Raw genomic sequence first — 16365 nt, 5'->3', positions numbered from 1 at the left:
CAAATAGTGCTGCAGGTGGCGGGACTGGAGCTCAGAGAGGCTCAGGAAGGTGTCCAGCGTCCCACAGATGATGTAGATGATGTCGTAAGTGATGTCACTGGGGTGGGAAATGCAAACCTTGGGCTCCCTGCACTCCTTGGTGATCCTCTCATGACTAAGAGGCCCCTGTTTAAGACATGTGGATGGATTCTTCTGGAATTTCCTGAGAAGCCAGGCTCTCCTACAGCTATATAGAACCAAACATTGCCATTCATTTTCTTTATCCAATGTATCAGCTCAACCAAGTCCCAGGAGATGAAAACCCAATTTTTCTCCCTTCGGATGCAAAATATGACTGGCTTCTGGCCAAAATCTGGGTGCGCTCCAGTGACTTCCACATCCACCAGACCATCACTCACCTTCTGCGCACACATCTGGTGTCTGAAGTCTTTGGCATCGCCATGTACCGCCACCTGCCCGCAGTGCACCCCATTTTCAAGGTAGGGCAAGCTCCTGCCTTGCCCAGCAGAGCAGGGCGTGGGCATGGTAGGGGGACAGAGGGAGGGAGCTGGGGCACGGACCACCCCACGGGAGGAGCCAGCAGAGAGGGGCCCTTGGAGAGATGCTCAGGAGGCAGTGGTACAGCTCTGAGCCTGTGGGTTCCTGAGGACACAAGGCCTGGGCCCAACACAGGGCGCCCTGGCTGGCCTGGGAAGAAAGTTTGAAGAGGCCGATGAGGTCAGTGTGAGCCTCGTGTGATCCGCGGTGGTAGTCCCCACCATCACCACGCTTCTGTCTTCCTGAATCCTACTGGCACCGACTGCTGGGGTGATGCAGGCTCAAAATAGCTCTCTGGGCCTGTTTCCTCATCTGTAAAGCAGAGAGCACTTGCCTCATAGGATTACTGTCAGAACCAAAATAGTTCACGAATTCAGAGAGCGTAAACCCATACCTAGCACCTAGTTAAACACTTGACAAATGTTGGCTATTATCATTTTTATCATTATCATGTCACTCAGCATCGAAGCTGCATTCCCCAGGCCTCCAGCAGCCCCTCTGCATCGGACTGGGGTGCAGGGTGCTTGGGGTCTCTGGGGGCCCCTGGGGGTGCAGACCTGGCCAGGATGAGGCCTGGCCAGGCCTGCTTTGAGGCCTTCTCCTGCTCTTCCCTGCAGCTTCTGGTGGCACACGTGCGGTTCACCATTGCCATCAACACCAAGGCCCGTGAACAGCTCATCTGCGAGTATGGACTCTTTGACAAGGTGGGCACCTCCTATCCACCTCTGTGGGGGGGCCCACTTCTCCAAACCTCCACCCCCATGCCAGATTTCCTCTCAGGAGACAGACCTCTAGGCTCTGTGATGGTTGTGGGTGCCTCGGAAGGGTTGGAGGCCAGAGGCACTCACAGTGACAGCTCCCCACGTCCTCTGGCCAATTTGTGGCACCTTCCATACCAGTCACCTCTTCCCTTCCAAATGCGCTGCTTGCTTCTCACCGCTTCTTCTCCTGGCCTGTGTCACCCTGTAGACTTCTCCTGCTCCTCCCCATCCTCTGGCCTGTGGGTAGAGATCCTGCCTCCTGGCACCCACTCCTCCCTCTCTCAGCTGGGCCTACCACCTGCCTGTCCCTCACATCCTCCCAGGCAGCACCTTGCCCATTTGGACCCCCTGTGGCCTTACCACGCCTGGACCCTCCCAGTATCCCTCACTCCTGCCCCCTTTCCTCTTCGATCTCCCATTAGTGAGGCAGTCACATCATCAGTGAGGCTGAACCACCGTTTGGGTTGAAAATGACAAAACCCAAGTCAAACTAGCTGAAGCTGGAAAAGAAGTGTATTCTCTCAAAACCCTGGACATAACAGAGGCGAGAGCGCCTCTGACCCTCCCAAAATGGACCCAGGGACTCGAATAATGGCCCCAGGGACAACCACACCAGCTGGTACTCTTCCTCTCTTTCCACGGTGTTGGTGCCATGCTCCCAGTCAGGCCCTGCAGACAGGCTTTCCCCCAAGGGTGAGGGACTGGGACCTCACCACAGGGAGCTCCAGGCTCACGTTCCCACATGGCGACTGCCATCTCCCATCCAATTAGAAGGTCCAAGGAGCATCTCCAATCACTCTGGCTTGGGTTAAATGACGCTGTGAACCGATGTGTGGCACCTCAGGATGCAAGTCCTCCTTTGAAGGTTCTGTGGCCTGACTGCCCAGCCACCATGTAAGCCTACGTCTCAACGGCTGGGATGAGGACCAGGATCCCTTCTTATGTATCTCTCCAGCCCTCACCTAAGCAAACACTGCCCTCAGGAGAGCTGAATGGTCCTGGGGGCTGGTATCTGCCCCTTTAGCCCAGAGATGAGGTCACTGAGAGCAGTGCTTGCACTCTGGGCAGCCTGTGCTCAGAATGAGAGCAGGCCCCGCCCTCCTGCAGCTGCCCCCTCGTCCCCCGTCTCTGCACACACCCCTTCCACTGCAACCTCTTGCACTGGATGGGGCACAGGTGCCTCCCCGTAACCTCCTCTTTGGGCTGCCCTTGGTATTCCCTGAATTAAACATCCCACCTCCCAAACTCACAGGACATGGGCTCGCCCCTCCACATGCCTGGCCACCCCAGTGTCCTTTCAGTTTCTTGTGGAGAGCTCTGGGCAAGAAGGCTGGAGAGGGCTGCCCAGGCTCAGCTCATGGTACTCTTTCTCCTCCCACTCAAGGCCAACGCCACAGGGGGCGGTGGACACGTGCAGATGGTGCAGAGGGCCATGCAGGACCTGACCTACATCTCCCTGTGCTTCCCCGAGGCCATCAAAGCTCGGGGAATGGACAGCACAGAGGACATTCCCTACTACTTCTACCGGGATGACGGGCTCCTGGTGTGGGAGGCCATCAAGACGTGAGTGCACGCTGGGGCTGTGGGGCCTGCTCTGTGCAGAGCGAGGGGAGGTCCTGGAGGAGGAGAGGCCCAGGGCCTGGACGGCTGACTTAGTGGGCCAGAGATGGCTCCATTGTCAGGGCACTGATAGAGGGAGGAAGGAAGGTGGATGTGTGAGTGTGGGTGAGTGACCGGAGTCTGGACATTAAGGAATAAGTCCCGGGGTCACCACTGGAGCCCCGCCCTGGGGCCCGGCTGCAAACCTGGGCCAGGTCATCCGCTCCTAGCTGGGCCCCTCCTCCTGAGCCAGGTTCACGGCCGAGGTGGTAGGCATCTACTACAAGAGTGACCAGATGGTGGTAGAGGACCAGGAGCTGCAGGACTTTGTGAAGGATGTTTATGTGTACGGCATGCGGGGCAAGAAGACCTCAGGTACACACTGCCCCAGCTCTCCCTCTGGCTCTCCCTTCTGCTCTTCCCTGCCCCTCTGACTGCCCTTGGGCAGTTCTGGCCCCAGCATCCACCTTAGCACCTGGTGCTGGGGCCAGAGCCCCCTAAGGGGACCCCTGGCCATCAGGAGGCCTCATGGGCACTTCCCAGGGACTTTCTGCAGCCACTGAGAACCAGGATGAGAAACATCAGAGCCCTGGCCAAGCTGCTGCCTCTCCCAGTGTCTTGCCCATGGCTGGGCCCCCCGAGCCCATGTGGGGGAGCTCAGGGCCTGGAGTGGGGTGGGGGAGGGTGCCCAAGGGTCATCAGTCCACACCCCCAACCCCAGGGCCTCAGCCAGCCCCTGGCTCTTCACTAGGTTTCCCCAAGTCCATCAAGACCAGAGAGAAGCTGTCGGAGTACCTAACAGTAGTGATCTTCACGGCCTCAGCCCAGCATGCAGCGGTGAACTTCGGCCAGGTGGGCAAAGGCTGGGCGGGACATGGCTAGGGTCACCTTGACTGCTGCTGAGGGGCCCGGCCAGAGCCACCCCTCTTTCTGGTCTTCTGGGGCTGGTCTCAGGCAGCCTCAGGGACATGTTCTGCCCACTAAGCTGAGGGCAGCAGCCAGCGAGGGGACAGTAGGTGGCCCTGTGGGAGCAGGAAGCCTAGTACAAGGAGGGCAGGCGTGTGGCCGGCGCTCTCAGTGGTGCAGGGAGGGACGTGGGCCACTGCAGGCAGTGGGACCAGCCAGGGAGGCGCGCCTATGTCTGTGGCTGTCCCTGCAGTATGACTGGTGCTCCTGGATCCCCAATGCCCCCCCAACCATGCGGGCCCCACCACCGACGGCCAAGGGTGTCGTCACCATCGAGCAGATTGTGGACACGCTGCCAGACCGTGGCCGCTCCTGCTGGCATCTGGGCGCAGTATGGGCACTGAGCCAGTTTCAAGAAAATGAGGTAAGCACGGGAGACATTCTGCCCCTTCTAAAGGGCAGGTCACTCGGATGTAACCCATTCCTCCGTCTCAGGACTTTGCAACCTAAGGGCTTAAGCTGGACACCTGCTCTCCAGAAATCCTGACTTCCAAGGCTGGGGGTGCCCAGGAGGTCCTCAGGCCTGCGCCTGGATGGAGCTTGGAGCAGGGGAGCAAGGGACTCTGCTCCCCGGTGACTACCCCGAGGGAACGACCAAGAGTTTCCTGGGAATCTTTCCAGACATTTCCATGCACACACCCTTTACTGAACCTAATGTCAAAGCTGGGTATCTCAGGATCTCAGGCACAACCCTGTGGCATTAGCTCTGTGTTGCACAGAATGATGACCAGTTCTACCAGCCCCAGACCCATGTGCCATTTTAGGGGGCACTGAGGTTGCTTTGGGGACTTTGCTAATGTGTTAGTCCTCCACTAACATCTTTGTATACATGTCTTTGCACATGTGTTCAGTAGCGCCAGATGACGTGTTCCTAGTAGAGGAATTTCTGGGCCAAAGAATGTTGAGACGATCTGTCCTCCACAAACTAATCCAAAATCTCACCCTTTCCAGGCCTGGGTATGAAACTTTTCAGTTTTAATAACCCAATAACTTTTATAAAGCTCTATCTAGTTTGAATTTGCAGACATCTGTGTGAGTGTACAAACAAGCACAGTACCCCAGCAGGGCCTGACCATGGCCGTCCTGGGCCGGAGAGGCAAGCGCTGGCTCCTGTGCCCCTGTTGCCTGGAGCCCAGATGGGAAGGCAGGACCGTACAGCCGCGTGCCCACCACAGTCCCCCATTCACTCATGTCATTACACACCCTGGTAGCCACCCCACAGCAGGGCAGTTATCTTTCCCATTTATCTGAGACCCCAGACCAGGAGCATTCTTGGGGTGCTCTCAGCAGGTGGCAGTGGATGGAGGGAGGGAAATGAGCACATGCTCCCTCGCTCACTTCCCAAGAGATGGTCTCTGGGGGTGAGACAAGGCCTGTCATTTGACATCACCTCAGCAAAGATTAACCTGTCTGTATCTGGGCCCTTAGCTGTTCCTGGGCATGTATCCAGAAGAGCATTTCATCGAGAAGCCTGTAAAAGAGGCCATTGCCCGGTTCCGCAAGAACCTTGACACCATCGTCAGCATGATTGCTGAGCGCAACAAGAACAAGAAGCTGCCATATTATTACTTGTCCCCAGACCGGATTCCCAATAGTGTAGCCATCTAAGAAGCCACCGGAGTCAGTCTCACTTGGATATGGCCAGATGCTTGAGGCTAAGCTCAGGTCCCAGACTCCAGCCTGCCCAGGTGGGCAGGCACCCAGGTGGCCCTGGGGCAGACCTTGCAGCTTGCTTTTCTGTGGCTGCCACGATTCCTCAGGCCCAGGCTTACTGGCTTCAAACCAAAGGATGTCCAAGTTGGGCCATGTTATGCCTAAGCTTCAGTGCATTCTAAAAGTTTTTCCCTCAATCTTTAGTGAATCCCATACTCTGATCAGAGTGGGTACACTGCACAAATCTGTCTGACGCAGAGTAGGACTGTGTGGCCTCCTGCCCTGCACCCAGCTCAGTGCTTCCACACCAGACAGCAACAAGAAGACAACTGATAGACATCTGTTCTCATTGGGAGGCATGATTATTTCTGTTCTATTTATGCTTAGTCCAATTTCTTGCATATACTAGATGCCCAAATACATCCTTGTTGAATAAATTAGGAATTGTCATAAAAATAAAGAAGTGCATTCAAAACAAGTCTCCTTAAACATGCTATATTCCAATCAACCCAAACAGCTCACATTCCCTCTACCCACCAAAAAAAAAAAAAAAAAAAAAAAAAAAAAACCATAATCACTGTGATTCCATCTAGGCAAAAGTGCCCCCTGCCAAAAAAACCAGTCTAGATAGAAGGTGGTTTTCCCAACTCGTTGCTCAGAAAGCTCCACTTTTTCTTCAGAACACCTCCCAAATGTCATCCACCCTGGGGAGGCGTCTTTGATTCTCATCTCTGCCCCCCGCAGGGCTTTGTTCCCCCCCCCCCCCCAGGATAACTACTGTAATCCTCCCATGTAGCCTCTCCCTTGGACCTAGGGCTCCTGCAGGACAAGGAACTCACCTTCTATGTGTGCCCAGGGCTGGCACAAGACCCCAGCCTGCTGCTCCCCCATTTTTCTCCTGCAAGGCACCTGACAGGTTCTAGGCACTACCTTGGGAGCTGGGGGCTGTTTTCTCTAATAAGAGAAGACTCAAAATGATTTTTTAAAAGATTTTATTTATTCATGAGAGACACAGAAAGAGGCAGGGATATAGGGATAGGGAGAAGCAGGCTTCATGCAGGGAGCCTGATGTGGGACTCAATTCCAGGATCACGTCCTGAGCCAAAGGAAGACTCTTAACCACTGAGCCACCCAGGTGTCCCTCAAAATGACTTTTAAAATGCATTTCTTTCCCCACACCCAAGAAACAGAGCCAGCCCTGAGCTTGGGCAGGGTGATTCATTGTGTCCTCCTACACACTTGCCCAAACTATATTCCCTGCCTCTGGCTTCAGAATTGAATCAGCAGGGTCTCCAGAATTTCTGGAAGGTGTACCCAATGTGATAGGCCAGAAGCTCAAAGTCTGCATAAAAGGTTTCCACAGGGGATGATACAGAAAGGGAGAGAAGGCACGCATGTGCCCCTGAAAGCTTAAGTCCCTCTGAGGAAGCCTGACCATTAGGTAAGTACCAGAAACAACAAAGTCTGGACATTTACTGGCCCAGACTCCCTACCATCCCTTTGAGATGTGCCCACACTTATGAGTGGCCTTAGGGGTAGACTTCATTATCCTATGATCATGGGAGAGGTCCTCACTCAACCCCATGTCCTTGTGAGGGCGAAGGTACCAACCTTTAGAACTGGCAAGGCCATATGAGCAGAGGAAGGGAGAGGAGCAGGCATAAATGATGGTGCAGGCCTGAGCCTGTGGGTGCAAGCAGACCAGAAAGGAAGGTCGGGGCAGGATGGACCCCAGACCACCCGCACCTCTACAAAAGCCTCACTCCAGCTAATGTGGAGTCCTCAAACAAAAGTGATCCATTATAAAAATCTTGCATCAGGCAGGAGTGACAAAAATGGTCTTGGCATGAATGTCACAAGAGATCCAAAAGTGTGGCAGAGGGAGCTCGCAGTTAATTAATGTTCTCTGCAGCCGGCCCTACCAGCTCCCTGCATATTTAGTAGCACCACAGGAGAGGGAAAACCCCACTTCATTGCATAAACTTGTCTAAACCTCTGGCCTCTGGTTGACCCCTAAGCCAAGCATGTATGGAGCAAACTGCAAATAGTTCAACTGAGGGTGAAACAACTAGAGTAAGATTTGAACTTTTAAACAGGTTTCAGTTTAGCGCAGCCAAGTTAACTGCTCGCTTAAAAAAAAAATTCCTTTTCAGAGGAATATAAAAGAACTCAGAATTTCTATATAATAACATTCACAATATCCAAGGCACAATCCAAAATTATGCAATATACAAGGAAAATGCGACCTACTCTCAAGGGAAACCAAGAGGAACTGTACAATGGCACAGATGTTGCAATCAACAGATAATGATTTCAGTGAAGATTTTATACCTGTGCTCTGTGGATCAAATATATTACCAATTCATGAAAGGATAGGAAATCTCAGCAGAGAATTATACATTGGAAAAGAGAGGAAGAGAGGAAGACATAGACATGGCCAACAAGCACATGAGAAAATGCTCTGCATCACTTGCCATCAGGGAAATACACATCAAAACCACAATGAGATACCACCTCACACCAGTGAGAATGGGGCAAATTAACAAGGCAGGAAACCACAAATGTTGGAGAGGATGCGGAGAAAGGGGAACCCTCTTGCACTGTTGGTGGGAATGTGAACTGGTACAGCCACTCTGGAAAACTGTGTGGAGGTTCCTCAAAGAGTTAAAAAATAGACCTGCCCTACGACCCAGCAATTGCACTGCTATGGATTTACCCCCAAAGATACAGATGCAATGAAACGCCAGGACACCTGCACCCCGATGTTTCTAGCAGCAATGTCCACAATAGCCAAACTGTGGAAGGAGCCTCGGTGTCCATCAACAGATGAATGGATAAAGATGATGTGGTTTATGTATACAATGGAATATTACTCAGCCATTAGAAATGACAAATACCCACCATTTGCTTCGACGTGGATGGAACTGGAGGGTATTATGCTGAGTGAAATAAGTCAATCGGAGAAGGACAAACATTATATGGTCTCATTCATTTGGGGAATATAAAAAATAGTGAAAGGGAATAAAGGGGAAAGGAGAAAAAATAAGTGGGAAATATCAGAAAGGGTGACAGAACATGAAAGACTCCTAACTCTGGGAAATGAACTAGGGGTGGTGGAAGGGACAGGTGGGTGGGCGGTGGGGGTGACTGGGTGGCGGGCACTGAGATGGGCACTTGACGAGATGAGCACTGGGTGTTATTCTGTATGTTGGCAAATTGAACACCAATAAAAAATAAATTTATTTAAAAAAAGGAAAAGAGAGGAAGAAGGAGAAGAGAGGGAGGAGGAGGATAGAGAATCATCATCAGATGCAAATTCTAGAACTAAAAATATCTGGAAAAATAAGTAATAGAGCAAAATATAGATGAGAGCAAAGAGACAGTGAACTTAAGGCAGATCAATATAAATGATCCAATCTGAAGGAAAGAGAGATATTTTTTTTTTTAACATAACAGGGCCTCAGAGATCTATGCGATGACATCAACATGCATGTAATTGGAGTCCCAGAAGGAGAGGGAAGGTACAAGACAATGGGGAAGAATATCTGGAGAAATAAAGGCCAACAATTCCCCAAGTTTGGAGAGAGACAAATTTATAGCTCCAAGAAGTTCAGCCAAACCCAAGCAGAATAAATGCAAAGAAAACCATACCTTAGAGTCAAACTCCTCCAAAAGAGAGTGAAAAAGATGACCCGGGAAGCAGTAACAGATAGAATACAATGGAACAATGATTTGAAGTGCAAAGGACTTGTCATCAGAAACTGTGGGGACCAGTTGACAATGAGATGACATTTTTAAAGCGCTGAAAGAAAACAGTCACCAACACAGAATTCTGTAACCAGCAAAAATACTTCTCAAGTATGAAAATGAATTAAAGAAATTTTCAGGTAAAATGAAATGAGGAGAAGGTATGACCAGCAGATCTACACACCAAGAAATGCTCCACTGGAAACAGGTCCTCAGGAGGGATAGGAGAGTATCAGATACGGCAAACGTTTGGCAAATGTAAGAGACTTTCTTCCCTCCTCCTTCCTTTAAAATATATAAGATTATTTGAAGCAAATATTATAACACTGTCATGTGGCATTTATAATACATGTAACCATTACATGAAGACAGCATAAAATACAATGGGAATTGATGGACTATTTCAGTCATATGCTTTCTACATCTTCTATCAAGTGGTACAATATTAATTCTAAGTAGTTTGTAAAATTTTAGGTAGGTTATAATCTCTATTGCAACCACTGAAATAATGTAAAGAAGTTTATAGCTAAAAACCAAGAGGACTTAAAATGGAATTCTAAAAATATATAAATAATTTAAAAGAAAGCAAAAAAAAAAAGGGGGGAACAGGGGAATGAAAACAAAGAGGACAAATCAAATGGTAGACACAGAACCAACCATTTCAGTAATTACATCAAATGTCTATAAGGACTAAAAACTCCAAGTAAAAGGCAGAAATTATCAGAATAATTCAAAAAACCAATACCCAACTATATGCAGTATACAAGATACATACTTTAAATCCATAGCAGTGTCAAGGCCTGAGTTTGATTTTGTTTTTGTTTTTTAACCATGCTGACAGTTTGATTGCTGTATGGCTGCCCCTCCCCTCTGAATGTTTAAATCAGATATTTCATTTTTTCCAGAAAGACCAGCCATTCCTGGTCATCTAAGTGGTTCTACTTCAGCATCAGGGGGTCATCCTCCTCCCACCACCCTGACACCCCAAGTAATGAGGAACAGGAAGTATGTCAACATGTAAATTAATGGGCACAGGGCTATAAGTTTGTTAAGTTTATTTACAAAACAGGAGGCTGGCCCTGTGAATAGTTTTCCCTGAGAGGATTGAAAGCGACCCCTGGAAGTGTGCCATGCAGCAGCCCTTGCCCCATTACTTTGTGGCTGGCGTTATAAAGGACAGAAAGGCCTTGTCAAGGCTGTGTGCAACAAGACACCCCCTCCCCCCCACCAGGCATCTCTTCAGCCAAACTCATCAAATTTGGTGGATTCCCAAAGCACAGAGGCTCCCCCCTCAGGCAGCACCCCCACCTCACATTCTGACAGAAACAGAATCCTCTTTCAGCTCCACCCTCCTCACCCCTCCAACCAATAGCTGAACACTTGAGCACTCCCTCCCTCTCACAGGCATATACCTCTTCAGCTGTTCTGTGGTCACCTCCTCCTCGTGAGGCCTCGACAGCTCCAGAAGCCCAGCAAGGATACTTGGCAAAGTATCCTCCTGCTTAGCTCCAAAGTCTCCCGGTAGCTACTGTGGTACCCTTAACTGGTGGATGAATTCTCTGAGCTCACCGAGGGTACAGTATGTCTGGGGCAATGCTGGCCTCTGTTTTCACCTTATGCATACAGGTAAAGGCAGGTGCCAGCCCTCAGCACTCACAGTTTGCAGTCTTGAGACAGGAAGATCAGCGACATCACCATGACTCAGGGAGGACCCAGCAGAAGCTGGGAGATGCAGCCAGGCTAAGCTATCGCCAGAGATCCTGCTGATCTTCCCTGGTCCTCCTACTCAGCTAGGCTGAGTAAGTGTTTTCAACAGATAGGGCAAGTGGGGCAATAATCAACTGTTCCACGGTCACATTGCCATATACTCTCTGAACTTGAATCTGGCTTCTCGCAGGGCACGAAGTCCAAGTAGAGCCTGGATATTTGAAATAAGCACACCTATGTGAGCTACTTTAGTTTTCTCTCCTGAACCCACCCCCTCCCCACCAACCACCCGCTCTGCAGGGACAGGCTGAGGAAAAGATACCTCCAGAGGTTGCATAGTTTTCTTCTTCAACATGTGAGCCAGAGGAATGTGGAAAGGGGATCAGAACCACTGGAATGAATGCCTGCCAAGGTTCCCAGCCTTCTTGCAGGAAAACACTTTCATGGCACAATCTCTTTTTAAAGAGATGCTTTATTGCTGCAACTAGATACCCCATGTATAACACAAACAACCCCTCGAGAGAATTATTCAAGTGTTAATACTGAGAAACAGTGAACACACACAAAAGGATACAAAACCAGATAAACATTCAGATAACTAGAAACTTTCCAAGTTAAGCAAATCTTCAAATGTGAAGTGCCTTTTAGAAACTACACCACACATGCCAGTGTAAATTTGGTTTTTATTAACAATCAGCTCTCTATAAACATTGCATCTAAATAGGTAAATAGCTGCACAACGTAATTACTTCCAAAACAAAGATAAATGCTTTTATTTCCCTATGTTCCTGTCTTTCCTTGGGCTAGAGAGGGAAGCTACATATTTCAAATCAGATTCAAAAGGGAAAATATTCAGAAAGTGTCTCTGCATTAGGCCAAACGCACAGCATTGTGGACCTTACCCCTGCTGTTCCCAGGCCTCCTCATGCCCTGCAGCCAACCCACCAGGCAGCAGAAGCAGCTCCAGTTGGGCAGGCTCGACCTGAGACTCTTGAACTGGCCCACCGCCTGGGGCCTGCATGTCTGGAACCAGGTAGGGCACGCCAGAAAGGCTGAAAACTAGACCCAGAAGACTGAAAAGAGTGGGAATGAGGCAGAAAAGGAGGAGAGAGTAGAGGCCCAGAACCCGGATGAGATCTTTGATAGTTTTCAGGCTTTCCTAAAATCAACTCAGACATAAAAATCAAATTCCTGCTGACAGCCAAAGTCAAAAGCGATAGAGCCAAACTAAATTTGAGGGAGTAGAGGCCAAATCAGAGAGGGCTGGCTGGCCACACCCCTGATGCCACTTCCCTCTCCCCCTTGCTAGTCCCCAAGTACCAGCCCTCCTGCCCCTGAGACCCCCAGGTTATCCCACATTTCTGGTTCAGCCAAGTGTTGTCCTCCCACCAAAGCCACATGCAGAATGAGGGGAAACAGGAATAAATAGCCCCTAAAGAACTAGAAGGCAAGCTGCTGCAGACTAAAGGAACACTGGGCAAATCCGCTGCCCTCACTAGATGGCAGCACAGCACCACCTTTCCAGAGCTTCTGGCTTCCCAGGTCAGTCTCTGGGTGGTAGAGATTAGAGCTAGAACTAAGAATGGGGTCAGAGGTGCTCAACTAGAATCTGTGAGAGAAGAGGAAGGCAAGGGGGAATCTATGTGCCATCCCAAGAGAGGAAAAAAGGATGTGGGATGGACTGTCCTGGGACAGAAGGCTTTTTTTAGGAGCTTGGTGGAAGTGATGAGATGGCATTAGGCCTTCCTGAAAAAAAAAGAGGATTTCATGTGAGAATTTGGTCAGGCACAGAAGCAACACAGCGGTCATGGCTATAAAGGCACCTTTGCCATTAGGGGGTGCCAGCCATGACAGGTGGGCTGCCCAGAGGCTATTCCTACCTAAGCACACTTTCCTCTCTGAGCAGAAAGTCTCAGTGACTTTCAAGTCCAGTATGAAGGGTTCCATCACGGAGAGGAGAAGAAATCCGACTTAAAAATCTATCCCGCTCCTCAGATGACTACTCATCTGCTCTAAGGTGGCAGGGACAAGGGCCCTTGGCTGGGCAGCTCCCAAGGGGCACAGACAGGCCGGCTCCAGGACTCGGCTCCCCTGAGGGACAGTGTGTAGTTGCTTGGCATCACCAGCCTGAGAAGGGGTGTGGGTAATCGCACTTTGGGGCACAGTGGACACAGGCACAGACTGGATGCAGCCTGGGAGATGGAGAGAGAGAGCAGGCTGACCTATTTTCAGGGGCTGGCCATGGCTGGACGGTGCCTGTCCAGCCTGAAGAAGGCCACAGTGGAGCAGCATCTTAGACCAGGATCTGTGATGCCAATGAACCAGACCCTGGATGGGAAGAGCTGGCAGGGCCAGGCCTGCTATCACGTGCCCTCTCCCAGAGCTCAGACACACTTCAGCCCTCCTGGCTTTCAAAACAAACCATAGCACTTCCACTCTAAAAGGCCAAAGGGATCATCTTGTGTTTGCTTCATCCTCTTAACAGGAGAGGTGAGGCACCGAAGGCTCAGAGGACTGAGGGCAGGACCCCCAGGCATCCTTCCCCTTAGAGGAGGCTCTACAGATGCAGAGTTGCCTGGGGAGTAAGTATCTGGGCATACTTATGTCACACTACAGACCTTCCTGGCCTATCTTCCTGGAGTTGATTCCTATTTACCTGGCGAAGTGAAACTGATTTTTAAAAACAGACTTTTTAAAGGGACAAAGGCCATTTGATGGTAGTGACTTTGGTTTTGTTTGTTTTATGAAAATGGTACAGGAGATAATCCCTGATGTCAGAACAAACTGATCATAAGCATCCTCTCTGTCTGGTCCAGTTAAGGCGATAAACGGGTAGACCTGTGGCTAGGGAGCAGTGACACAGTGGGCCATGGCAGTTTGCTGCTCACTCCTGGCCTCTGTCCCAGAGCCAGCCTGTATATCTCTGTGCCCTGGCCAGTGATCTACAGAACCTCCTCAGGAGCAGAAGCTGTCCAATGTGGCTGGTGCCAGGAGCACCCACAGCGTACACGCTCCAGACCAGGGCAGCACATGCTTACTCTTTTGAGGAAGCCAGCACACACTGGAGAGGTTTGTCCATAAAGAAATCAGTTTTAAATATTCAGTTTTGTTCTAATTACTCACTTCCTTCCTTTCATTTAGATCTTACAAAATCTTCTTTTTCAGTGTTGACCAAAAAGAAATGTTTGGGGCAGACCCATGACATAAAGACTTGTCATAAAATAGGCTTGAAACCACAGGCATTATACTCAAATTACCATCTGGCATCCACTGATTCCCATGAAGTGTTAGGAAAAAGCCTTACACCTGTTTGTCCTGCTTTACAGCCAAGAGTCCTTTTTTATGGACACAGAGTAAATGTCAGGTTTCTTAGAATATATAAGGCAAAAAGGGTTTTAGATCTATTGTAATGTAAAAGAGATAATGAAAGAAAGGCTTCTAAATGAGACATTCTTTTAAATGTCAATCCTACTGGACACACATATTACAAAATAAAGATTTTCTTTTTGTAAAGTGCTGTTTGCTTAGTGAATCACTCACCACCACACACAGAGCACCACAGCCTTGTCTGCTCAGGAGAACTGTCTATGGCGGCATCGGCAGGGAGCTCATCTCTCCAGGCTATTCTCAGTAAGGACAGAAATCCTCTCATCATGGCTAGACATTCCCAAACACTTAGCTCCAGGATGAGGACTGCTGCCAACTAGGAGAGACCGGCCATTGAAGCCTGGGTGCCACCCTGCTCCTGCTCTTCCCTCAGGTTTGGCATTTTATTCTTTCGTTCTGCTCAAGGTTTCATGGGCCAGAACCCAGCCAGCAACCCATCATGGTGTCATGGAGACTTCCCTTCCCATGGAAATGCTGGCAGAAGTGGAACCCAGCCATGTACAGCCAATGTGAGGGCTTTCCAGGAGATTCACTAAGGAGGGTTTAGAAAAAGAGAAGCCATTAAAACAGTCACCTGCCCAGTCTATGCTATTAAAGTACATAAGAAAAGGTACACAATTGGCAGTAAACAATTTCCTTCAGCTTTTCTTTGATGTCCAGGAAAACGACACTCTCCACAAAATCAGACATGAACGATTTCTGTTCCAGTGTCTTCAGGTTCTGTCCAACAAGAAGAGTTTGTGTCGGAATGGCAGATTCCATGTCCATCTTTATTTTCAAAGTTGGGTTCTGTTAGTGCAGAGTTTTCAAAAATACTCTTTTTGCTTGTTTCTGGACAGTTCTGAACATAGATTACTCTGTTATAAGCCTTGAGTCTCTTCCATAATTGTATGTACACTTTGCACTGAACGTACATAAAAAGAAGTCCGCCAGTAAAGCCAATGGCCACAACCACCAGTTTAGTCCAAAAGGGCCACTCTAGGATTCCTGGAAGGGTAAAAACCTGGTTAGTCTATCAGTAGACCTAATTTAAGATCTGAAGTAAATAAAACACAACTTTTGACCTTCCCACAACCAATGGATTCTTTGCTCATCAAAAAGGATGCTTGGTACCTCTTAATTGATGCCCCTGTCCCAGAAACTGAGACGTTTGAAATCTGACTTAAAAACCAAACAGCAATAACACCCCAATCCTATGACCCCAGTGTGTTATCCAGGATCTCCACACTGAGGTCATCTTTCATAATGAGCACGTACCTGTTGCCTGTCCATGTTTGATCTCCTCAGTGGTTCGGTCAATGAGCACATACAAGGACCAGACCACACAGGTGATGGCGATGACATGGAATGTCACTGAGCACATTATCTTCCTGCGCTCACTAGCCGTCATCTGCAACTTCTCCCACTGGAAAGACAATATGCAGAGCATGAGGTGCAGAACCCAGATGTAAAGGGCTATAATGGGGGTGAGAGCATTACAGATAGGTAAGATTGGCTTTTTCTCCCTTCTCCTTTTCCTAAACTACATGAATTTTCCCAAACACCAGAAGTCATTTTCCTTAAGCCATTTGGCTTCAAGCAAGTACCAGCCACTGGTACTCTGTCAACAGCCAAACTTTTTATGCAATGCAAAGAAGCTGGGATCAAGACAAGCTATGAACCACAAACAGAAATCAATCCTCTTGTCTGCTTATTCTTGCAGGCAGACATCCAATGGCTAGCTAAAGGACTCTATAGTTTCAGTCCTGATGAAAAAAGCATGTTGGTCTTGACCCAGGAGGCACACGAGAACTTCCTGCCTTGTGGACTGGCATGGGCAGGGAAAAGAGGGTTGATGACGCCACAACACACAGCAGATGGGTCACACTACATCGTGAAGGTGATGACAGAAGGCGCTCTTTGGTCCTTTGCTACTTTGGCAGCACCAGCTTGAAACTGATGCTAAGAGTTCCTGGTGTAAGCAAGCTGTGCCAGTCCCATCTCTTCTAAGAGCTCATTAATTTACTCC

At 49.4% G+C, this 16365-nt stretch overlaps 2 protein-coding genes across 7 annotated transcripts in view; one reads left to right on the top strand and one right to left on the bottom strand.

Annotated features, from left to right (window-relative positions):
- ALOX5 (arachidonate 5-lipoxygenase) overlaps positions 1-5988 on the top strand; it is a 57261-nt gene extending 51273 nt beyond the window's left edge. Inside the window, 7 exon segments of the mRNA NM_001205113.1 lie at positions 276-479; positions 1155-1241; positions 2683-2861; positions 3151-3272; positions 3649-3749; positions 4057-4227; positions 5292-5988. Of these exon segments, the coding sequence (NP_001192042.1) occupies positions 276-479; positions 1155-1241; positions 2683-2861; positions 3151-3272; positions 3649-3749; positions 4057-4227; positions 5292-5471 (1044 nt within the window). The 3' untranslated portion in view covers positions 5472-5988.
- Positions 5989-11633: 5645 nt separating this feature from the next.
- Positions 11634-16365, bottom strand: part of MARCHF8 (membrane associated ring-CH-type finger 8) — a 159202-nt gene continuing 154470 nt past the window's right edge. For all 6 annotated transcript variants that reach the window (XM_038578091.1, XM_038578092.1, XM_038578090.1 and 3 more), the window contains 2 exons: positions 15615-15762; positions 11634-15344 (listed from right to left, as the gene is read on the bottom strand). In XM_038578091.1, the coding sequence (XP_038434019.1) occupies positions 15040-15344; positions 15615-15762 (453 nt within the window). In that variant the 3' untranslated portion in view covers positions 11634-15039. The remainder of the gene's footprint in view (positions 15345-15614; positions 15763-16365) is intronic.

Source organism: Canis lupus, chromosome 28, assembly GCF_011100685.1.
Source record: "Canis lupus familiaris isolate Mischka breed German Shepherd chromosome 28, alternate assembly UU_Cfam_GSD_1.0, whole genome shotgun sequence".
NCBI classification, from domain to species: Eukaryota; Metazoa; Chordata; class Mammalia; order Carnivora; family Canidae; genus Canis; species Canis lupus.
The sequence above is the reverse complement of the archived record's forward strand: the minus strand, read 5'-3'. Positions and strand labels throughout refer to the sequence as shown.